Below are 24,970 nucleotides of genomic sequence, written 5' to 3' on the forward strand. Positions count from 1 at the left end.
ATGATCCTTACCTTTTGAAGTGATTGATTATCCATGTGAGCTACAGGGCTTATATCATGGTATTTTCATATGTGTCTGTCATCCTGCTTTGCTCATATTCTCTTACATTATCTTCTGTGTTCCCTCCTCTTCTCCTACTGAAGTTCTTCCCACCTCCAAGTAGCCTCCCGCTTTCATTGCCTGCCTCTATCTATCTATCTATCTATCTATCTATCTATCTATCTATCTATTATCTATCTATCTATCTATCTATCTATCTATCTCTCTAACATCTATCTAATCTCCCTACTTATCTAACGCACTACCATCTTTAACTGTGGACTCCACAGTTAAACTATTTAGAGAAAACACACAGCATTTTACTTCTGAGCTCAGCTTTATTTGACCAACAATGATATCCATTTCCATGTATTTTTCGGTAAATGATATAACGTATGTTATTGAAAAGATCTTATGTGTGGTGTACACAGTACATATCTTTCTTGAGTTTTAGTAGTATTTTAGGTTATCATGCCAAATGATGGATTTCACTATGGCTTCTTTGGACATATATTTTTATATAGCACATTTTTCTTATCCATTCATTTCTTGATGAACTTCTAGGCTGATTCTATGTTTTGATTACATGAATATAACTGATATTGTTAATTATGCTAAGCATCTCTGCAGTACCTTGACTTAGATTTCTTTGTTTATGTACCCAGGGCTGGCATACTTGTATCATATGGTAGAACTATTTTCAGTTTTTAGATGGACCTCCATGATGATTTCCATACTGGTTGCATCAACTTAATCTCACTAGTGGTGTTGCTTCTTCTCTGTATCTACCATGTTACATTTTTCTTTTTAGAGTTGCTGGTTCAGTTTACCTACCTATTTGTTGAATGTTATCGTTTTAAAATGTATGTGTTTGTATTAAATATTTTAAGATTTTTTAAAATAAAGTTTACATATTATTCCCTGCCAGTTGTATAGCTGGAAAGAATTTTCCCACACTGTGTAGACTGTCTTTTCTATCTGTTGATTATTTATTTCCCTTGATCTACAGAAACTTAAATTTCAATGCATTCCTAATTTTCAGCATTTGTTAACATTGTAATACCTTTTGGTATTTTGGTCTGTTTTAATTGTGGTCTTTTTTTTTTACTCCTCTGGAGAAAGGGTAGCATTGTGTGGGACATAGAATTCTGATAGTTATACCCTCACCATTTAATCCAACAGTATAACTACTTCCCTTCAGAAACATCATTTAGGATGGCGGCATAATTTTCTATTCTTTTCAGTGTCGTGTTGGGAATTCATCATTTCCAGCTCTTTTGTTCTGTCTGCGTTTATTAATGCTCTGATCACAAAAACAGACGTGTGTGAAATAGAAATGCTTGTGGAAGGTCAGCTCCAATTTGAAGAAGACAGAAAACAAAAACTGATAAAACAGGCTTTTGAGTGTGCTTTGTTTTATACTATGGCAACTCACATTTTTAGCAGATTTGTTGGTTATAACTATGAGGAACTAAGAGACTTTTGCATAAGGGATTCTCTTGCAAAATAGTGAAAAAAACATGCCATTCTCTGGTGCTGCAGCCTGTAGCTGTAGTGTGATCACATGGATCTGATACTGGGTGTCCTTTGCACAGGAGACAGTCTTAAGCCTTCATCCTCATGTTTCCCACAAGGGTCTTGCTCTCTTTATGGCAGCTGCCAGTTCTTGGGCTTACACCATTTTGATGCAAGGGAAAATCCAGGAGAAACAAGTCAATTTTCTTCTCTCCGTGAAAGACACGTCTAGGCTCCATGTGACTCAAGTGTAGCTTGTTTTAAAATTCCAGTGGAAAAAGATAATTGAACTTTAGCATTAACCCAATAGAATCAGGAAGTTTAAAGTAGTATCATGTCACAATATCCAAATGATCTAAATGTTTCCTGTTACCCATCTGTTTCTCCATTCTTCAATGTGGAAAATTGAGAGTTAAAGGCTTCAAGTTCTCTGTTGTAGAGCTGTACGGATTTGTTCACTTTGGGGCTAAATTCTTCGTAAAGAAAATGAGTAAAAAAACAAAATAAGTGTACACACAAATGTGTGTCATGAATTGCTTTGAGTTACTGTTATTGATACTACAGGTCCGGCTCAGTTGTAATGTTGGTATCTTAGAACACTGTCTGTAGACATAGCTATTCGGTGTAAGTGCATAGATTTGTGTTTGTGCAAGACTGTGTGAAGAAAGCATGCATCTTAAAAGATTCAACAAAAGCATCTTGTATATATGCCAACTTCCTATAGTAAAAATTCTTCTTTTCCTTTTAGGTCAAAGTAGATAATGATTTTAACTATGAATTTTACAACAGCAGTTGGTCTTACGAAAAGAGCACAAACACATACCATACATCATCTAGTTCAAACAGGTTCTTATTTTTCTCCTCCTCGTCGAATCAACGCTCTCAGACTTCAAGTACCAAGAAAATCTACATGCAAAAGGTTAGTATGAGCCATTAGTTATTTTTTTCTGCTTTTAACTAGTTTAGAGTGTTATTATCATGTACAAAAGTGTATTTGTCAAAAGTACTAGGTTTTTGATTTACATTAAGGCAAAAATAACCTTTTAAAGAGACAGTGAATTCTTTAATGGTATATTTTTTGTTTTTTTGACAATATATTTATCTTTTTCTCATTAAAGTATTTGTTTCTATCATTATTATTATTATTATTATTATTATTATTATTATTATTATTATTATTATTGACAGGTCTTATGCAGTCCCATTCTGGCCTTGAATTTGTTATGCAGCTGAGGCTAGCTTTGAACCACTGTGTACCATAATGTCTGGCTTGTTTTGTTCTCTTTTTTCCTTCCTTCCTTCCTTCCTTCCTTCCTTCCTTCCTTCCTTCCTTCCTTCCTTCCTTTCTTCTTTCCTTCTTTCTTCCCTTTCTATTTTATTTTTCCCTTTCCTTCTTTCCTTTTTTCTTCCTTCCCCTTTCTTCTTTCCTCCCTTTCTTCTTTCTTTCTTTCTTTCTTTCTTTCTTTCTTTCAGCAGGATCTCATGTAGTCCATTATGGCCTTGAACTCCAGATCTTTCTGCCTCTAGAGTTCTGGGCTTACAAGCATGCACCATCATGCCCGATGCATTTGGAAAGTTAGTTCGTCTAATCATAAAAGGATGGCATAAGTAAAACTGATCTTATCTGTTTTATAACTAAGAAGCTGGGTATAGGAGTATGAGTTAAGTCGTTTCTCATCTTTGTATTACACTGTTCACAAAGAAGTGGTTTAGTGTAGGTCTGCTTTGATTATTACAAAAAATAACTAGGAAATGTTCAAAAGACTCTATTAAATAAGCATCTTAACCTGGAAATACCCAGTATAGGAGATAGGCAACATATTCTCTCCCTATGAGACACTGTCAAAGCATGACCCTAAAGTATATATTACTTTGAACACTTATTTAAAAATCAGCTTAGCAGGTGTAATGATGTTGGTTCTCTTTTCCTAGTTGAGATGAGCATTACGCAGATATTATCCTTATTTGGGCTCCAGAATTCCCCAGGTTACTTCATGAACGTGGGCCCATCAGAGACCTCCTTATATCTTTGTAAAAATATTATATGTTTTCTTTTCTAATGTCTTCCCAGGCCTGCTGGTTATGGTTGCTCTTATAGCAACTGAATATTGTGTGAGGCTAAGGTTTTTTTCCCCACCGACATAGTATTTTCATTTTTTGTTTTTTTGTTTTTTTTTTAGAATTTTGTACAGTGCACTCTGACCACACTTGCTTCACATTCATTCCAGAGCCACTCCCTGACCCTGTGCACCCCCCCCATCAATAGTCCCACCAATTCCAATTTGTGTTGCATTTATACTCACTCCCAGTGGCCAGCCTCTTAAAGAAAACTGAGTTCAGGTTCCTCTAACCCCTCCACTGGCACACCATCAGCTATGATTGTATCTTTTAAAAGGCATTTTTATTACTTAATTGTTTATTTACACCCCAAAAGCTGCAGAGTTTACATCTTACAAGCTAAGCCCTCACAGAGTTCTTCCGTCCATGCCTCCCTCCTTCGCCTCTGAGAGGGTGCCCCCACACCATGTCCTCCTGTCCTGGGACATCAAGTCTGTACAGGGTTAGATATATCCTTTCCCACTGAGGCCAGATGAGGCAGCCTTCTGCTACATGTGTGGGGCCGGGGGTGGGGAGATTGGACCAGCCGGTATATGCTCTTTGGTTTGTGGCTTCGTCTCTGGGAGTTCCCAGGGATCCAAGTTAGTTGATACTTTTGGTCTTTCTATGGGTTCCATGTTCTTCAGTTCCTTCAATCCTTGCCCTAAGTCTTCCAAAGGGGTCCTGGACCTCCAGGAAAAATCAAACTGGGTGGCAGCTGGTCAAGATGATAGATACAGAACTATTTTTCATATCTTTTTTTCTTCCACCTAAAACTTTGTTTACTTTTTCTCTTTCCCGCAGAGTTACAAATTGTTGGTTGTTCAGAACACTGTTGAAGTGGCCCAGTTCATCAATAATAATCCTGAATTTTTACAACTTGCGGAGCCATTCTGGAAGGAACTCTCCCATCTTCCCACTCTGTATGACTACAGTGCCTACCGACGGTTAATCGACCAGTATGGGACACATTACCTGCAGTCTGGGTCCTTAGGAGGAGAATACAGAGTTCTATTTTATGTGGATTCAGGAAATACCAAACACAGTGGTATGGCATTAAAAATGTTGTCTAAAAGCATTTGAAGTGTTTTAATGGGAGAGTATATGTGGCCAACTTAAAATTTTAACTTTTAAACGTTAAAATTCGATAGAAATTTAAATTGCAGAGGAGTCCAAAATTGCAGGAACGTATTATACTGTTCTCAAATTCTCACATGATTTAAGCAGTGTCTGCCTACTCCTTTGAATAATGTCGGGCTAAATCATTACCATTATCATCTGTCTCTAGAGAATGTTAGATTTTTATAATATGTTACAATCTTTCCCATTTCTTCGATTAAAAAGTACTTCTTTTATTTAAAAGTACACGTTGAAGTCAGCTTACAAAGCAATGGGTTTGTGGCACATCTTCATACACATGTTGTTTTTATTTATCTCAATCATCCACGGTCTTTTCTTTGTACTCAATGTCCATCTTGCTTAACTCTTCCCACCTCCTCTTGTCCCCTTTACTTTCCCATCACATTACACTCCTTCAGTCCCCATCCCTAATACTTTTTCTTTCATAGACCCCACGTCTGATCCTCTTCTCTCTTTCTTCTTACTCTCCTGCCTTAGTTAGGGTTTCCATTGCTGTGAACAGACACCATGTCCAAGGCAACTCTTAAAAGGACAAAATTTAATTGGGACTGGATTACAGGTTCAGAATTTTAGTTCATTATCACCAAGGCGGGAACATGTCAGCATCTAGGCGGGCATGGCACAGGAGAAGCTGAAAGTTCTATATCTTCATCTAAAGGTCACTAGGAAAAGACTGGCTCCCACATGGAGAGGAAGAAGGTCTCATTGCTCACTCCCACAGTGACGCACTTCCTCCAACAAGGTCACACCCACTCCAACAAGGCCACACCTCCTAATAGTGCTACTCCCTGGGCCAAACATATTTAAACCACCACATCTCCCCACATTTCTTTTTTCCACTAATTAATTAACTAATTAACCAATTCATTTTACACCCTGATGGCAGCCTACCTTCCCTCCCAGTTCCCCCTAGTCCCTTTCTCCAGCCCCCTTTCTTCTCCTCTGAGAAGGGAGAAGTCCCAGGGGTACCAACCCACCCTGGCACATCAAGTCACTGGAGGACTAGGCTGATCCTCTCCCACTGAGGCCAGACAAGGCCATCCAAGTTAGGGGAAGAGGATCCACAGAGAGACAACAGAGTCAGGGATAGCCCCTGGTCCAGCTATTTTTTTCCCCCACATTTAAATCTAGGTCTCTCATACTATCAGAAGGGAAACTATTTGTACCCATCTTTCTAACCTTAGCTTATTTCACTTAACACAATATTTTCTACTTTCTTCAATTTTCATGCAAATGTCATGATTTTATTACTTTTTCTTTTCTAGCAGAATGAAATTCGATTGTGTTTATATACATTTTCTTTATTCATTTATCTGTGGATAAACATCTAAGCTGGTTTGATATCCTTCTATCATGCAAATAACGCCACAATAATCATGGATGTGCATGTATCTCCCAGTGTATTGACATAGACAATCCTAGGATAAAGGAGTACCAGAAGTGGTGGAGTCCTGATTTCCACTGTGGCTATACCAGTCTATATTCCCAACAGTAACGAGCAGGGTTCTTTTTCCTTATGTTCTCTAACATTTGTTGTAAAGATTAGATAATATTTCTTGAGAAAAAAATTAAATGAACAATTTATTGATAATCTTTCTTGTTTCATTAGTCCCTGACTCTTAGGCTCTACTGATGTGCCCTCATAATACCAAAATGTGAAAGCAGCCTACATGTCCATCAACATATAGACAGATTCTTGATGCATCAAGGTTTTCAGGATTTAGTTCCTGAGCTCAACACTTAGGAAGAGTCCATTCTTAATCCTCAGTTCCCTTGGAGCTGACTCTTGACCTCTTCCACCAAGGCATGTAGACATTATATTTTCTTTAGGCTTGTACCCCAGCCAAACTGCCTACAAAGGAGGGCTATTTTGTTCTTAATTCCTATCATTAGAAACCACAGATATTGACAAAGGGGTCAAGTTAGTTGGGCCAGGAGTTTAGGAATTTAATTTGTATAGTTCAGCTTTTAGAATCTCCAATGAGTAGGAAGCTGTCACACTCCTGTGTTCGTCTATTTGTTTTATTTCTAGGAAACTGACCATGAGTGGGTAAAAGATGCCTCTTTGAAGTATTCAGTTTCTGCTACTCATTTATGTGAAACTTACTTGGGATTGTCTGCTCCAACCCCCTCGTCAGCCAAAGCTAATAAGAGGAAAATAACAAATCCAACTCTCCTCTTTCCTGAACAGTGCCCTTAGAGAGCGCTTGAAACTGCACATTTTGTTACTCTTTTAGCAAATGGCCTCAGCAGTCGGGAAACTACACCTGGTTATATACCGAAGAAGATCTTTAATGAACACAGAAACTAAACACTTGGCGTTTGCATTTCTTCCCAGATTTTGGGTCAGCCCAGCAGAAAGGATGCTCGTCTTCCGACTTCAAGTTTTTTTTTGTATCATCAGCAGATAAGAGATGTAAGGAACTGGAAGATGCTGTCAAATCAACTTCAGGTAAATGAGAAAGAGTCCAATTTGCATTACTAGCTTAGCTTTGATCATTCTTATAATTAATTAAGTTTTGGTCTCCAGGGCTTTTCAATCTTTAGCAGGTACTCAGCTTAAAAAGATCTATTTGGTTATTGTTATGTCTTGCTTTATTTTTTTAATTATTGTGCTATTTTACTTTATTGAGATAGTTTCTTACTATGTTACTAATCTAGACTTGAACCAGTGGGATCAAGCGATTCTTTTGTTACCAGAAAATTAGGGAATCCCCATGTTGTGCATTATGTGGCAACAGGGAAATTAGAGCCTCTTTAGATTCCTAATATTGTTCATTAAAGAATTTAAAAATGGACTGATTAGGAAGCTTGTGAACAATATTATTAGAGTTTGAAAGAAAATAGGGAAGACAGCTGTTAATTGGCAGCTAGTATGGGAGAGTTTATGGAGACAAGGAAGAGAGAAAGCCATGCCTTGTGAGCATGCTCCGAAATGGAGCTATATGGTAGAACGTGTGTGATAGTCTTAGAGAAAGAGTGGAAAAGCACCAATGTGCCAGGGAACCATGCTTAGGCTTTAGCCGGTATCAGATAGAAAAGAAGGCAAACGAACAAGCAGGCTTTTTAGGGTTAGGATTAAGGAAAGCAGGCAGACATAGTGAGCGGAGCTGTGTGGGAGAGTTTCTGTAAGAGACTGCACCAAAGACCAAGTTTCCGTGAAGCAAAAATACAGTATCTCACTTGAATAATTATTCTTCCTATCTCTTTAGCATGCCTTAATGTGAATCAGCCTTCTTGAGGGATGGTCTCTTAGTCAAGTGAATGACAGACCCAGCTGAATTAATTCTGTTTTTTAATAAAGTATTTATTTCTTTTATGTATACAATTGTACTGTAGCTGTCTTCAGACACACCAGAAGAGGGCATCAGATCTCATTTCAAATGGTTGTGAACCACCATGTGGTTGCTGGGAATTAAACTCAGGACCTCTGGAAGAGTAGTCAGTGCTCTTAACCACTGAGCCATCTCTCCAGCCCTCCTGAATTAGTTCTTAATGGAAGATACAATAGTATATAATGTTCTAATCTTTGGAGCAGATCAGAATGTCACATGTCCTCTTCCCCATGTCATTGATGGGACCCCATCTAGCCTGAACCTGTGCAGATTCTATGCATGTTGCCAATATCTCTGTGAGTTCATATGTGTACCAGTCCTGCTCTTTCTGGAAGATACTGTTTCCTTGCTGTTCTCCATCTGTGCTGGTTCTTACAACCTGTCTACCTCCTCTTCTTCATAGATCCTTATGTTCCAGTAAGAGAACAAAGTAAGTTTTCTGTTAGGCCAATGTCCTGTCTAGTTTCATGTTCTTGGTCATGAAAGCAGGTGAGGAGTTTGATAAGGATATCCTGTATAGGACTTAGTTCTTCAAAGTCTGTCACTCTCTGCACATTGTCCAGTTGTGGGTCTCTGTGTTAATTCCCATCTACTGCAAGAAAAAGCTTCTCTGATGAGCTTTGAACAACATTTTATGTGTTTAGTAGTATGTCAACAGGAGTAATTTTACTGCTATGTTCCTTTAAGAGAATAAAAATAGGTTTTCTGTTAGGCCAATGACCTGCCTAGTTTCAGGTTCTTGGTCATGATAGCAGTGTCATGTATGGGTTTCTTCTCATAGGATGGACCTTAAATCCAACCAAAAAGTGGTTGATTACTTCCATATTCTTTGTACCACTGTTACACCAGAATATCTTATATGTACTTCACAGTTGTAGGCTGCAAGCTGAGTGACACTGATGATTACCTTTCTACTTTAGTCATGAACAGAGCATCGTCCACCACAAAGAATGCCAGTCAGTAGGAGAGAAGCTTTTAGTTAGGCATCAGTCCAATTTCTCCATGCTTGATAACATGAAAATGTTGTATTCAGCAATAGGATCTTACCATTATGTTGTGGAGAGCAACCCATAGCCTTTGCAATAGCCTGTGACATGTACGTGTGTGTGTGTGTGTGTGTGTGTGTTTCATGGAGCTCCTCTGGCCAACAACTTAATAAGATGTAACTCATTCCTGGACCTGGAGGTGTTACTTTGTGACATATGATGTCTAGTTAGGTCCTTCTCTCTGCAGTCATTTAGTGGTTCCATTTATATTCTTTTCATACACATGTAGTTTACGAAGCTTCAATTGTAGATTTCCATGTTTTATCAAGTGGCCTTTGATATTAGTTTTCCCTCCCCAGGAAAACTAATATCAATTCTCTTTTATCCCCCTCTCTGTTTAATTACAATTCTCTTTTATCCCCCTCTCTGTTTAATACTTTTATTCTAGTTTCCCCTTTATCTCTCTACAATACTACATTCTATTTCCCTTTCCTTGGGAGACTCTCTTCCCCCTTCTTGTCCCTAACTAGGCACCTAACCTCTGTGATTATTTGGGTTGTAGCACAACAACATATCAAAAGCTGAAAAGCTAACATCCACATGTAAGAGTAAACATGCAGTATTTGTCTTTTGGGGGTCTGGGTTACCTCACTAAGGACGATTTTTCTAGTGTGATGCATTTACTTGTAAATATAATTTTTCTTAACAGTTGAATAATATTTTATTATGTGAATATATTACATTTTCATTATCCATTCATCTGTTGATGAACATCTAGATTGTTTCCAGTTTCTGACTATTATGAATAGAGCAGCAATGAACATGGATAGGCAAGTGTTTCTATAGGTGTAGAGTCCTTTGGGTATATGCCCAAGAGTGATATTGCTGGATTCTGAAGTAGTGCTATCCCCAGTTTCCTGAGGAATCTCCACACTGATTTCCATAGTGGCTATACATTAACAGTGTTCTGATCACAAAGTCTTTTCTTGTGATAATCATTTCAAGGCTATTCCTCAGTTTCTTTTCTATCAGATTCAGGGTATTGTGTCCTCTGTTGAATGGATTGTGTCACAGGGGATGTGGTGGAAACGAGATGCCCATAAGGTGGAGGACTTGGCAGCATCAGAGCTTAAATATTCTTGGGGATGAGGGTAGAGATAGGAGTGAAGACTGACTTCAGCTGCTGTGGTGCTCAATGAGGAAGCAGAAACCTTTGGAGGAGGTCCTAGGCACCGAGAACATGGTGGTGACAAGGCCAGGGATTCTGTTCAAGGGAATTGATGTGGCCAAAGAAGAACAGTTTTTTTTTTTTTTCCATTAAAAAATCAATTAAAGTATAATTAAATCATCTTCCCTTCTCTTTCCTCCTTCTAATTACTCCCATCTTCTTCCCATTCATCCCTTCCCACTATCCCCCTCAATTCCAATGATATGGAAAAGTAGCTCTCTGGATGCAGAGGTGGAGAGAGAAGATCTTGGAAGATGGTGACATTGATGAGCACTATGCTGTCAACAGAGAGCTGCTCACTGTCTTTAGTTTGCATTTAATAAACATATAGCACTTATTTTCTACTAGGACAATTTTATATCCTACCTATGGAGGTCTTAGTATTTTTTTTTAAAGATTTATTTTTTTTTATTTCACATATGTGGGTACATTGTTGCTGTCTTCAGGCATATCAGAAGAGGGCATCGAATCCCATTACAGATGGTTGTGAGTTACCATGTGGTTGCTGGGAATTGAACTCAAGACCTCTGGAAGAACAGTCAATGCTCTTAACTGCTGAGCCATCTCTCCAGCCCGAAGTTCTTAGTGTTTCTATTGTCATTTTACACACAGGCACGTTGAAATACAAAAAAGGTCACCAGAGATCACAGCTAGCAAGAACCAGACATGAGATGTAAATACATAGAATCAGGTTCTTTGTTGTTTTACTTGTCATGCTTTCTCAGGGGGAATGCCTTAACCAGAGAAGAGAGTTCATGAAGTCTGGAGGCAGAGCATAAATGATTAGAAATGGCACCTATTTCATAGAACCTGCTCATTATAACCTGGCATGTCAGCAAAGCAATGATCCCCAATCTTTCTTGCTCATGAAGATCACTGGGGAAAGTGGGGTGATAGATGTAGATTCTGAGGCATTTTCCTTTAGATGTTCTCTTCTAGGTCTAGTTTGAGCTGCAGGCACCCCAGCTGGTGGTGATTCAGTAGCTCAAGGCTTGGACTTGTGAGATATTGCATTTAAAAGGCTACTATTTGCATATCAAACCAGAATTAACAATGGAAATGAGGCACTCAGGTAATTTATTAGAAATACCAGGCTTTCCTAATTTCTCATTACAAAAGTACAGTGTGTTCATTTGACAAAATTGCAAAATTTGGACAGTTATAAAAAGGGAAAGTGGAAATCACTCAAAACTGTGATCTGTAGGATTAGAAATGTCTAGTCATGACCTTTGTAAGAACCAATTTTTAGTGGAGATAAAAATACATCTAAAATTATGAGACACATAAATGGAAAATAGGAATTCAATTAGCATTCAAACTTTTCAGAACACTTTTCATGTTTTAGGTAATGTATTCCTGTTAATTAACAGCTTTTAAAAATTTGTTAATGTGCTAGACCCTGAGTTGTTTTTTCTTCAGTATTTTATCAAATACAGAAAAAAATATGTAAGGAACACAGTAGTTGTTTATGTATCTATTATTTAGACATGACAATTGTTATTCTGACATTTTGTCACATATGCACATATAATATTTATAATATTGACTATCATCAGCATCATTGAGCATGTGTTTCAAATGCTTATGGTATTTATGGACTTTTTTGAAAGTAAGTCTCACCTTCATGATACTTCATCCTTTAATATATGTACACTTCTTCTAATGATATTCTTCTGCAAAGCATACATGATATCTTACTGAACTTAAGCATTTAAAATTAGCAGTAATTTTATGATATCCTCTATTTGTCTAGAGATGTTTTCTTCTCCTTCTCCTCCCCCTCGTCTTCTTCCTCCTCTTCCTCCTCCTCCTCCACCACCAACATCATCACTGCCATTATTATTTAGACAGGGTCTAACGTATCCTAGTCTGTCCTTCAACTTGTTATGTAGTAGAGGATGACCTTGAACCTCTGATCCCCTTTACTTCCTGAGTGAGTGTTGAGATTATAGGCTTGTGCTCCCACAACTAATCTTATGCAGTGCAGGTATAGACACAGACTTTCCCAAGGGTTAGCAAATGCTTTACCTACTAAACAAACCCCCAGCCACCTACTCTTCTTTTCAATCTTATTTTTTATGTCCACCGAGAGTCATGGCAGAATCATGAGAAAAATGTAGAGATTTGCCATACCTTCCCCAACCCCAAACCTCTCAGTCTAGCCACAACTCCCGAAACTGTGGCACAACTGCTAAGATTGATGGATCTACATAGAGATAGCTTTTCATATAATAGATATCAATACTATATATGATACTTATTGACATTAGTGTTTGCTATTGGTGTTGTATATTTTATGGGTCTTCTAAGGATGTCAGATGGATAACACACTGTAGTGTTGTATAGGATGGTTTAAATTCTCTAAAAATCCAGGCATCCCTCATACCATTGTCTTCAGGGTTTGCTTTTCTCAAGATGCCATAGTTTGATAGATTTTTTTTTTTTTAACACCTGACAGACTTTGGACTTTCCCTTGATAATTTCATTTTATTTGTGCATGCTGACTTACCCTGACTCATTTCACTTGTTTCCTCTATTTGTAGGAAACCAGGGCAGAGTGCTTCGAGGAGAGCCATTTGTCAGAGGTGGAAGACCTGGCTTTGTAGCTGACCTTAGTTTCCTGGACCTGGATGATCCTGCTGGAAACAAAGAGCGGTATTCCTCCTGGGCCAGCTCTGTAACCAATCTTCCCCAAGTCATAAAACAAAAGGTGTGTGAGGCACTGCATGGAGCATTGGGAGCAGTCATGTTTACTTGTGTTGGAAAATGAGATTACATCAAGGTGATTAAACAGAATTGGCTGCAATTAGCATTTCCTGCATCCCAATTATGTTTTATATAGTAAAATGAATATATACATGATAATAAGAAACAGATGATGTGGTTTATTTGTAGATCAGCAGGAAAGCTTACACACCCTGTAAATCCCAAGACAATAATGAGGACATTTGTATTTTAACTTTGGCCCTAAAGAGGATTATGTTTTCTTTTAAAACTTTACCTTTTTTGGTTTATTATCAGTGTATGTGTGTGATATATGTATGTGGGCTCACACATGCTGTCACATGGAGAGCCACAGACAATTTTGTGAAGTCAGTTCTCTCCTTCAATTTTTGTGTGGATCTTGAAGATCGAACTCAGGTTGCCAGGCTTGTGGAGCAAGTGCCTATATCTGGCAGGTCGTTTTGCCAGTCCCTTGATCATATTTTCTTTGCTTTGTAATTGGGGGCGGGGTTATGGATTTTCCAAGAGGAATGCATAGAGACTCGCTTGCTGTTACATCTGTCAGTCTGATCACTTCTCTTCCTGTGTTATAGTTTATGGGCTCTGAAATTACAGTAACCCATATGTACCAAATGCCCCTATGTACCAAATAACAGGTAGAACAGAGGGTGTTTCTATCACCAAAATGTGTTTTATTTTATAACACACTATGTGTATTCCAAACAACAACAATAACAAAATAAAAACAAAGATTCCCCCCCCCAAAAACCCAACCCTACTGAGTTATGCATACTTGTACAATGAAGACCAAAAATCATACTGAAAATTGAAGTGAGGGCCACAACACTCAAAATCTGCTGTGATGTTGACTTAAGAAAGGTTGCATTGATAACAATGGAAGCAAGGCTTTATGCATGTTAAATTATTAGGAAATGCATCCATGCTACCATGAATGAGGCACCTTGCCTAGAAAACCCTGAAGCCCCTTGTGTGTTGGAAGTGTTACAGTGTTTTAGATCACGTAAAGTAGAACAATCAAAAATCAAAAAAAGTGGTTGCCAGTTTACCAGTTGAGTGGGTGTGGCTTATGGTGCAGTAGGTTAACAAATGTGGAGATCTGAGCTGTGTGTGCATCTACCCTGCATGTGTCCCTGAGCAGCGAGGTTCTGTGTTCTCTCACACCGTGCATCTTGTGGATACCACTGCACACGAGAGAATGCAAAATCTGCAAAAGGCTCACGTTATACTCTAACATGTCAACCTCAATAGAGCAAATCCACCTCTTCTCTTTATGCTAGTCAGTATCCCAGACAACAACAAAACAATCAACACCTGCAGTAGCTCTTCGTGTACCCCTAACACTGTTTACCTCAAACAAGGCAGGCAGCAAGCATTTCAGCATTTTCAGAAAAGGCATTTCACAGTCCCATAACTTCTTTATAGCAATAGAGGTAAGTAGACATTCTTTCACAGTCTCAACTATGTCCTTTGTCCACAAGGGACTCTAAACTGTTGCGGATGTACCAGCTTCCTGGTTGGGCAGGAAAGGCACAATGGAAGAACAGACAGCGTCCAGGCCATTTCTCAGAAGAGCCTGGTTGTCACGTGTCTTTCCTTGGTGACATCATTGTCGTAGTCTGAATTTAGCCATCATAATAGTGTGCAGGAGAATTTAGAATCTGTTACAAAGCAGAGACTCCGTTTTTTTTTTTTTTTTTTTTTTTGTTGTTGTTGTTGTTGTTTTTTCATGTGGAAAAGCATGTTTCCACATAGGCTATTAAAATTTAGCAGCCAGACCCTTGGCTTCAAAGTGGATTTTCTTCTGAAAAACCAAATACAAGGTAATAATGTTTCCCTGCTTTAAATTTCTTCAGGAGAGAGCCTTGGTCTATGGGAAAAGAGGTATTAAATCTGAGTCAGAAAATTTAATTCTCAGTGTAATTGTACTCTCTTCCTTCCTATAATTTAAGTACAATTTTCTTCCTTCTGTCTTCTATGGTGGTGACAACACATTGTCTTTGAAACAGTTTTCCATTAACTAGACAATGAATGTTCTTTGGCTTTTGTTTTTTTAAATTAATGCATATTTAAGGTGTAAACAATATTCATCTCCTATCTGGTTCTAAATGTTCCTAAGTTTGTATAGATTTTGTTGCAAGGAGTGTAAATTCCCTTTTTTTTTTTCCCATTCCAATTTAAACAAGAAGCAATTTTACAGTAGCACATACTGAGAGCAGATTCAGCTTCTTTAGTTTTGGGGTCTGATGACATTAAATAGAAAATTCCAGAAATAGGCAATTTATGGGTTTTGTTATTATTGTTAATCCCACACTGGGCCTGGTTGATAAACTACTCTCTGTCATAGGGAGCTGGAGAGAAGGCTCATCAGTTAGGAACACTGGCTGCTCATCTTGAGGGCCCCACATTGGTTCCTTCTATTCATGTCGGCTTATGACTGCCTATAATTAATTCTAGAGGCTTATGACTGCCTATAATTAATTCTAGCTCTAAGAGATCTGGCATCTTTTTCTTGCTTCTGTGGGCACATGTGATGTCATTCACAGAGATACACACACACACACACACACACACACACACACACACACACACACAGAGAGAGAGAGAGAGAGAGAGAGAGAGAGAGAGAGAGAGAGAGAGAGAGAGACCTTTATCATAGGTCCATATGAACAGGAAGAAGCAGCCTATGTAGGATTTGGTTCTGTTCTTGCTTTGGGGTCAGTATTAAGGGTCTTGAGACATACATACTATGGGGTAACTGTAATGAATGCAAGAATTTCCTTTGCTTTTGTCTCAGTGGGGTTAGGTGTACATATAATATGAACCATGCTCTTTCCTCGAAGTACTGACGGACATCTTTCTCTGTAGCTGACACCATTGTATGAGCTGGTTAAGGAAGTGCCCTGTGCCTCTGTGAAAAGACTGTACCTGAAGCAGGCGCTTGAGGACTACTTGGATGAATTTGACCCCTGCCACTGCCAGCCTTGCCAGAATGGTGGCCTTGCTACTGTTGTGGGGACACAGTGCCAGTGCCACTGCAAACCATACACATTTGGTATGGCGTGTGAGCAAGGAAACCTTGTCGGCAATCAAGCAGGTCAGCATTATAGGTTTTCACTCATTTCGAGGGATACATTGAATTCTCCTTGGCCCTCGACATGTGCTGCTTTGTGTTTGAAGAAGTGAAGTTGCATTTGAACTCAGAATCTCCCTTTGTTTTCCATCTCCACGTTGTAGTTTTTAAGGTTCAGGTCTTTTGCTGTTTTTCTTCTTACTCAGCTGACTCAGAGACACCAATCTGGTTTGACTCTTTATTTTCTACTAGGATAGAATTGGGTTTAAAACATCTCTTCATTCTTCCATAATTATCTCAATTAGGTTTTGTTTTAACACAGCTCGGTGGGAGCTAGCCTTTAAGACAGGGATCTCTTTGGAAAACCTCTACTATTTTGCATTATGTATCATTAGCTAGTATTTTTCAATAGACACATGGATTTTTCAATTATGTGTTAAAATGGAAGCACCCTTTGCTAGCAAGTATTAGAATATGCAGTAGGAATGGTAATGTGTCTCCCCCTTCCCTTTGGTCATAGTCTGGAGAAGCAAATACATGATACAACGTACATGAAAGCACTTTGACACTCATTATTAGCACACTTAAGATAGTGCAAGAATTTTTCCACAGCAGGCTGAACATGGATACCTCAAGTCAGTGAGGAGAGCCATTCTGGTTGCTGTGAAAACCCCAAGACAACCCCAGAACAACAGAGGAACAAGAAGTTTGAAAGCTTGGTTGAAGGTTTCGTACTTATAAAATGCCACAGCCGGGTTCACATCCAGCCACTGCAGATCCTACAGTACACCCACTCTAAATCTCACGAGGCCGTTATCCACACCCCATTCCCAGTGAGCACATTAGCAGGAAGCACAGCCCTGAGCTCTGAAGTCTTGCTCTCCAGCAGTCAAGAGCCTCTTTCTTCTATGACAGGAGGGGTTGACGGAGGTTGGAGCTGTTGGTCCTCTTGGAGCCCCTGTGTTCAAGGGAAGAGATCAAGAAGCCGAGAATGCAATAATCCCCCTCCCAGTGCAGGTGGAAAGTCCTGTATTGGAGAAACGACTGAAAGCAGGCAGTGTGAAGACCAGGATTTGGAGAATTTGCGGTAATGGAAACAACCTTTAGCAGTTACCGAGAGAACATGTGCTGTGCAGTGAATGTGAGGGTGATGATTGCTGCTCTGAGACGATTAGAAGTTAAGCGGTGATTTTTTTTTGTCAGTGTTTGCTTTGCTCCCTAGAACCAGTGTCAATGAAGGTGGGAGGCCTGTCATGGCTAGTGACACCGGCTGTGAGCCTCAGGTTTTCTAGACACCAGGATACACAGGACTAGGCCCTGGGTGTAGGAGTCCAGTGGGTTTGCTCCCTACTTGCTGTAGCCTTGAGCGACTCACTTGATGTATCTTTAACATCAGAACAGTAGCTGTAGATAAGCTGATGATAAAATGTAAGAGCTAAATCATGTAAAAGTAACTCGTGGGCACATGGAAAGCATTTGTAAGTGTGTTAATTTTCAGATACATCAATGTCTCCTATTTTCTTGGTCTCTGGGTTAAGTATAAAGCCAGACACTTTAGCTGGATGATATGTTGCCCAGCCGATCTGGTGGAAATCTGCCAGTAACATTACATTCATATTAAAGGTTTCTCAGCTTTGTTGACTCAGCTGTACCCCTGTATCAGAATTCTTTGAAAATATTTATTATTTATACTTGAGGCAGGATCTTTTGTACCCCGGTGCTCTCCTCAAGCTCACTGTGTGGTAGAGGATGACCTTGGGCTTCTGATCTTCCTGCTCTTACTTCCAAAGTTCTGGGATTACAAGCTTGAGTCTCCATGCCAAGTGGTTTTTTTTTATTCTGTTGCAGAAATATTTTATTTTTCTAAGCAGGAAGGTCATTTTATTAGAGTTTAAAAGAAATACTCCTAGGGGAAGTGAGCTATAAATCTCACCAGCTTCCCAGAGGAGACATAATGGAAAAGTGAAGGGGGCAGAAGAAAGAAGGGAAAAGAAAGGCCATGGAGGTGAGGCATGTGACACACTAGTGACGTCACGTGGTGAACAGGCGAGCTTGAGGGAACAAATAAGAAATTGGTAAATGTGGGTGGGGGAAAGCCAAAGTGTTAGGGAAGGCATGCTTAGTTAGAGCAGAGACAGAGAAGGAAAAGTTGTATTTTCCTGAGTACTTAAGGTGGACAGATGAGTGAAGCAGTATGGTTGTGCTCTGTAAGAGACTGCGTTGGGGCGGGGCGGGGCGGGGCATCAGGCAAGGCAAAGTATAGTATCTCATTGAAGAAATAATTATTCTGTCAATCTCTTTAGCATAGCTTAAGGTGAGCCAGTCTGCTTAGGGCAAGTCCCTTGGTCAAGAGATTGATCTGGCTTAACTAGAATTTTTAGTTCTTCCCAGAGAGTTTATTCTTTTGGCCAGAAGAAGGTTTTTATTCTCTTAAAAAATTAATTTTTTATTATTAAGTATCTATCTGTCTTTGTGAGTATCCATGCCCAATGAAGTTGGAGGCTAAGGATTCTCCTGGAGCTAGAATTATAGGCAGTAATAAATCATCTGACTTGGCTGCTAGGAATGGGACCTTGGTCCTCTGTAAGAGCAGTAAGCACTCTCAACTACAGAACCATCTCTCTAGTCCCAAAAGGAGTTTTTTGGTTTTATTTGTTTGCTTTTTAAAATTGGGACTTATCGTAGCTTTAACATCTATCCCCTCAAAAGAGGTGATCCTAAAATCATTCATTTTTGGGTTGTAGCCACAAAAGAAACAGGCTACTTAACTGTTCTTTCAGGTCTCTGAGCCAGTTTTACCTCCTCTTATCATCATTTCCTCCTCTTGGAATTAGGGTAATGACGAATCTGGCTAACATCTGAATGGGGGCATTGTATGTGGCATTTGGGGGTGTTTTTTCAGCGAACCCATCTAAAAGGCTCAAAAAGTGCATGTGTTGGTTCACACGTTCCACATTCCAAAGGTTAGAAACTAGACCAAAAATTCTGGTAAGATAATCTGAATCCCATGTGAGTAAAAGAAAGAAACAAGGTGCCTGGGTATATGGATATATACTAGGTGCTATACCATGGATAAGGACATAGGCTGCCTTGATCCTAGGACTTTCATGCCTTGTAAGACAACAGTAACTTATATTTCTTCAGTGAGGAAGCCAAAGGACACATGGGTTATAGGGGGAAAAGAATGCACATATGTCTCCAAGACTGTGAGAGTGTGAAAGCGGGTTTCTGTCTGAGGGGACCCACTTCTCTGGACTTGGGAAATCACTTTTACACAAAATTAAGCCTGTTTAATGGAGAAATAACAAAACTTTATATATATAAAGCCAGAGAGAAGGGAACATTCTAAGGGAATAAAAGAGATCTCATTCTCATTCTCTTCCTCTTCTTTTTTTGTTCTTGTTTGTTCAAAGAAGAGAATCTGTCCTGTTCAGCACCAATAAGAAATTTTTGATATTTCACATTTTTGTTTTTTTTTTTGGGGGTGTTTTAAAAGATGAGGAATTTAACTGAGAAAGAAGTGTCACAGCCTGCGTTTTGTTCTTCCTGCTTAGATTTCACTCACTGGAGTGGATTGGTAATATATTGATCACAGAGGCACTATGGACAATCACAGTTTAATGATGGGTGTTTTCATTATCATTAGGATAATTTTAAGCTCCTGTAGGGATGATCATGGTGATGGCAAAATTTTCAGGAATAGCATTGGTGATGTGACCTTAAGGATCTGTTTTTTTTTTTTTTTTTTACTCTTGATATTCTTACTAAGTAGAATTAATTTTGTGATAAAAAGATTTCAGAGCCCAACAGCAGGAAACACAGTGATATCTGAGACAGATGAACCTAGAGGTCATATAATGTAAATGCATCATCCAAAGACGTTCATCCTTCTTCCTGTTTGCTTTTCATAGCACTGATCCTGTAGATATTTAAATCACCATCTTTTGCTAGATTGAGTTTACACTCAAGGTTTTACAAATACAATGTGATCACATATTTGGTTCTGTGAATGACAAAAATATATATTTGTGTCCTTGTATTTTCTGTTTGAATGACTTCAGGTGTAAGGGAAAATATAATATAATAATACAATATAATATATATTCAATTAAACTATGGAAACCAATCACATTGATTTTCATTTGTTTCTGTTTCTTTTCCAGGTTACTTGAGCCACATTGCTTTCATTTGTCTTCGGTTCCAAAAGGATTCTGCCCATCACCCCCCACCTTAAAAGATGGATTTGTTCAAGTTGGTTATCAAAGGATATATTTTTTCTTTATGAATATTCTAACTTCTATCTATTTACTTGGATATAACCTATATCTTTCTTCATGGTCAAATACTACTAATATGTTTTATATGTGCAGTTTTACTTCAGTAGTGGAGGGGATTTCATTCATTATATTTTCCCTTTGGCTCAAGTGATTTTTTTTTAGACGGTAGCATTGCTTCTATGGCATGGGAAGTCAATACTGCCACCTGATGAATCAGAGATACCAGCATGCCTATTGAATATTGCTAATGGTATTGTTAATTGTGAATGCACACTCAATTTCCTAAGTCAAAGTCTAAAGAATTTTTTTATTCTTTTCATTGAAAAAGGTTTTCTTAAAAACATTTCATCATGAAATCAAATATTTCATTTAACCCAAAAGTCAGTTTTAACCACTATCTGATAAGATCTATGTTATCATACTTTTACCAGTTTTTAAGTTCATAAAAGAAGATTGGTCATATTCCACTTGTTGTTTTAGTGACTTCACTTGGCATTGTGATTATCTTAATTAGTTCTGTTCCCAGTCTTTCTTACAATTGAGCTGTGGCCCCAAGATTCAGTGACATCTCTTTGTGGCTCACACAAGAAACATGTCTTCATAAGGATGCTCCCAACACTGGCAGTTCAACTTCTACACGAGAAATTCTGATTCTTCAGTTTACAATAATGAGAGTTTGCTTAAGTTTCCACAGTGTAGACACTGTTGAGAAAGCAACGAGGCACAGGAAGATGGAGATAAAGTAGAAGGTGCTGGAATGTTCTACATACTCACCATGATCTATGGGGGCTCCTGAATCAGACACATTTTGAGAGCAATATAATGAAAATGCACACACCTTAGCAACCCATGAACCTCACCTGCCCTTTTAGGAGCCAACATTTTAAAACACTGTTTCAGAATGCCCACATACGTCATTCAGGGAACTTCAAGATAGAGATTGCTGTTTGATTCCTGTCCTCCAGTCTTTTCTGATTCAGTAGGTTGGGTGTGGAGCCTGCAAGTCTTCTTTTTTTAATTGCTACAAGTGGTTTTTGAATAGAAATATTTGGATGGTGTTGAGTTAAATTTCCTCATCATGCATCCCTCTTGCAAAGTAGAAGACCTAAGAGCTACAGTCAAAAACTGACATGTACCATCCCCCTTGTTTCCTATTGGCTTCAACAATGGAGGCAGACTAAGCCTGGGATAGAATGTCTGGCAATGATAATTAGGCACCAGAAAACTGGGTTTTATTTGCTAGGGTATCTCCAAAACATCCCGAGGACTATGTTTCTCCTGTGTTTCTCTACAGGGGACAGAGAACCAGAAAAGGAAGCAAAGGAAGCAAGGGCCTCAGTGAGGGTAACTATTCTCTTGCAGGCTTGGATTTGAAATTCCTTACTTCATTATGAAAACCCACCTACCAATATTATAAACTAATGAAATAGCTAATCTATTCACAGCAGCATTTCCAGAACTATAGTGAAGAGTGGAAAAAGATCTCCATCATGTTTTTTTAGTAGTCATGGGTGAGCCAGGTAGGGTGGCACATGCCTATAAGCCAAGCACTGAGGTGGAGGTGTGAGGATTCTAAGTTTAAGGCCACTAGGGTTCCACAGCCATTTGCAGGTTGACCTGAGATGCACAGTGAGACTCAAAAAGCAAAAACAAACAACCAGATGATATAATGCCCTCAATGAGACTTTCATGAAGACACTGAGAAGATGCAATTATTTCTGATATGCTGACACTTACAAGGTACTGTTGTCAGTGAACAGAATATAGATCCTTCACATAAAGAACTGCTGGACAAAACTACTTCTAAATCTGATGGCAAACTGCATTTTTCTACATGAAGAAGGGAAGGAAATTACCAGAACAGTGTCCACTAAGGTGGTTTTAATAAAATGCTTAGTGTAGCACTTGGTATTTTGGGACCAATCAATACATTGTAATATGTTAGCATTATGGCTTCATTTCAATCAATGGTGGTATTAGTGTTGTTGAATAGAGGTGGTATTAGTGTTCTGGAACGCAAGGAAAAATGTTTTATATTGATTTCTAAATCAATTGTTTGAATGTAGGTTGACTAATGAGTAAAGTTAATTTTGATTTTCAGGCCAAATAAAAACTAAGAAAGCTTTTTTTTTTTTTTTTTTTTTTTTTTTTTTTTTTTTTATGAGAAACAGGACAACTCAATCTTTCTCTACTTTTTATTTTTGTTTAGGGTGAAGGTACCATGTTTCCTGTTGGGAAAAACATAGTATATGCTTGTAATGAAGGGTATTCTCTTATCGGCGATCCTGTTGCCAGGTGTGGAGAAGATTTACAGTGGCTTGTTGGAGAAATGCATTGTCAAAGTGAGTGGTCTTAGTTGTAGTGTATATATTAAGATGGCAGATTGGCAGAGAAGAAGATAAATGAGGATAAATAATCACCTGTGTTAACCCCAACACTGAGGAGCAAATCATCATAAGCTCCGTCTGTCTCCTTTTCCCGAAAATCTGTTAGGAGCCTGTATTAGTAATTTTTCTCACCACTGTGACAAAAATACCAGGACAAAATAGCTTAAGGACAGAAATACTTACCTTCGCTCACAGTTCATAGGGAAGTATAGTCCATCATAGCAAGGAAACCTTAGTGGAGGGAGATCAGGCAGCTGCTCACATAGCATCCACAGTCAGGAAGTGGAGAGAAATGGAAGCTGGTGCTTGCGGCACCACGGATAATACTTTATATTCTTTGCACTGTTTTTCATGTTAAATATTTCTATTGTTTTATCTTTCATCCATGAATTTTCTGTGTAACTGTGAAATAGTCTTTTAAAAATTTTATTTGAACTGTTAATATTTTTTTTTTTTTGCTCTAGATATTTTCCAATGTTTTGTAGAAAATTTCCATCTAGTAATTTAGATTTTTTGAAACAAAATCTCACTTGGTAGCTCAGGCAGTTATGAAATTCACCTGAATTTTCATAATGGCATTTCTCTTGCCTCAGCCTCCCAAGTGCTGAGATTACAGGTATGAGACATTGTATCTGGCACCATTTAAATTTACCAAACTAATTGCAACTTCTTCAAGGTCCATAATTGTTAATTTTTTTATCTGTATCTTTTATAAGTTTGTTTCTGTTGTATTTCCTATAGGCTTAGATTTACTTTATGAGGGTTTTTGAATGCTTCAACCTTCCTTGTAACCCACTGACCAAAGGTAGAGGAGAAAGATGGTTAGTAGGACAAGGGGGTTGTGGACTTGTTTAAAAGTAGATTTTTGGGGATGATTCCAATCTTTGTTGTAAGGATATGGAGAGTCTAGTCCAATAGCAAACACCAAACATGAATCAGTAACAGCTCAGTCTAACAGAAACCATGAGGCTTGGCCAAATCAGCACAAGTCTGCGGAAGTAGCAAGAAGCAGCCATAATACAAGAAAAAGTTCTTTGGAGCTTTTTCTCTACAAAGTCATGACAAGTGAAGATCAGTGAAGAAAAGTATTGCAAGGTGAACCAATGCAAGTGTGTCATCAGCAAAGACCAGTGAAGCATCGCAAGGTGAACTAATGCAAGAACATCATTCACTGTCTGTTGGGTTCCACTTATCTTCTTTCCAAATATCCTCTCAAGTGTCTGCCTCAGCAAATATCCTCTCATGTGTCTGCTTCAGCAGAACATCCTCTCCTAAGACAGCTTCCAGAAAAAAAAAACATATGATACAACGGAGACCCCAAAGAAATCAGAAACTTCCACTTCACATTCTTATGTTTTTGAATGTTAGATTAGTTCTGACTAAATGCTTCTCTATGCATGAAAAACTTTAAGAACAATTTGAAGCTTTGTTGACATCTTTAGAGAAGATGAGTTTTCTATCTGGTGAGCAGCAATGAGGGCACTTTATGCCTGGTTAAGCTTCATTCCAATGGTGCCTCACCACGACGTGATCCAAATGAACAGGGTGGAGTTGCTCCCTGCATATTTCCTTTTTTGACAGAACTGGAGCCCTGGATTTGATCCCCTACCCTGTGTCTTCCCTGCAAGCTCCATAAACAATTCAACCTCTGAGCTGCAGTTCTCTCCTCAGTTTATCTGTTCTGCATTATGTTTTTATTCTTATTTTATCTTAGTTTTTCAAATTTACAACTACCTCACGGGAAAAGGATTACCAAATCTGTAGCTCCTATCTTAGGTTTCTCTTCTGTCTGGAATCTTGGATCTTCAAACCTGTACTTTTTTTGGCAACTCTATGATTCTCAGAAACATTTTTCTTTTAGTCTTGTGCAACTTTTCTATCTGTCTTGGTAGGGCAGAGGCTGCAGAACATCCTTGTGATACATTTGGCAGACATATCATACCAGAAACAAACTCAATGCCAGATTTTGAAGGCACAGCATGTGACCTGTACTTAGCTTTTCTCCGTCATTACACAATATATTTGGCAACATTTAGTTACTCAATAAATGATAAAAATGGTGATTGGATAAATAAATGAATGGATCATATGATAAAGACAGTGCTGAAACACAGCAGTGTTGTATAGTATTGTCCAAAATCCATGAAAGGC

At 38.5% G+C, this 24,970-nt stretch overlaps 1 protein-coding gene across 1 annotated transcript in view; it reads left to right on the forward strand.

Annotated features, from left to right (window-relative positions):
* The window catches only part of C7 (complement C7), a 59,655-nt gene that overhangs the window by 19,364 nt on the left and 15,321 nt on the right, over positions 1-24,970 (forward strand). The window contains exons 7-14 of the mRNA XM_034523255.2: positions 2,303-2,473; positions 4,456-4,699; positions 7,130-7,243; positions 12,884-13,050; positions 15,951-16,179; positions 17,071-17,242; positions 20,319-20,406; positions 22,642-22,774. Of these exons, the coding sequence (XP_034379146.1) occupies positions 2,303-2,473; positions 4,456-4,699; positions 7,130-7,243; positions 12,884-13,050; positions 15,951-16,179; positions 17,071-17,242; positions 20,319-20,406; positions 22,642-22,774 (1,318 nt within the window). The remainder of the gene's footprint in view (positions 1-2,302; positions 2,474-4,455; positions 4,700-7,129; positions 7,244-12,883; positions 13,051-15,950; positions 16,180-17,070; positions 17,243-20,318; positions 20,407-22,641; positions 22,775-24,970) is intronic.

The sequence above is a fragment of the Arvicanthis niloticus genome, chromosome 19 (assembly GCF_011762505.2).
Source record: "Arvicanthis niloticus isolate mArvNil1 chromosome 19, mArvNil1.pat.X, whole genome shotgun sequence".
In the NCBI taxonomy this organism is placed as follows: Eukaryota; Metazoa; Chordata; class Mammalia; order Rodentia; family Muridae; genus Arvicanthis; species Arvicanthis niloticus.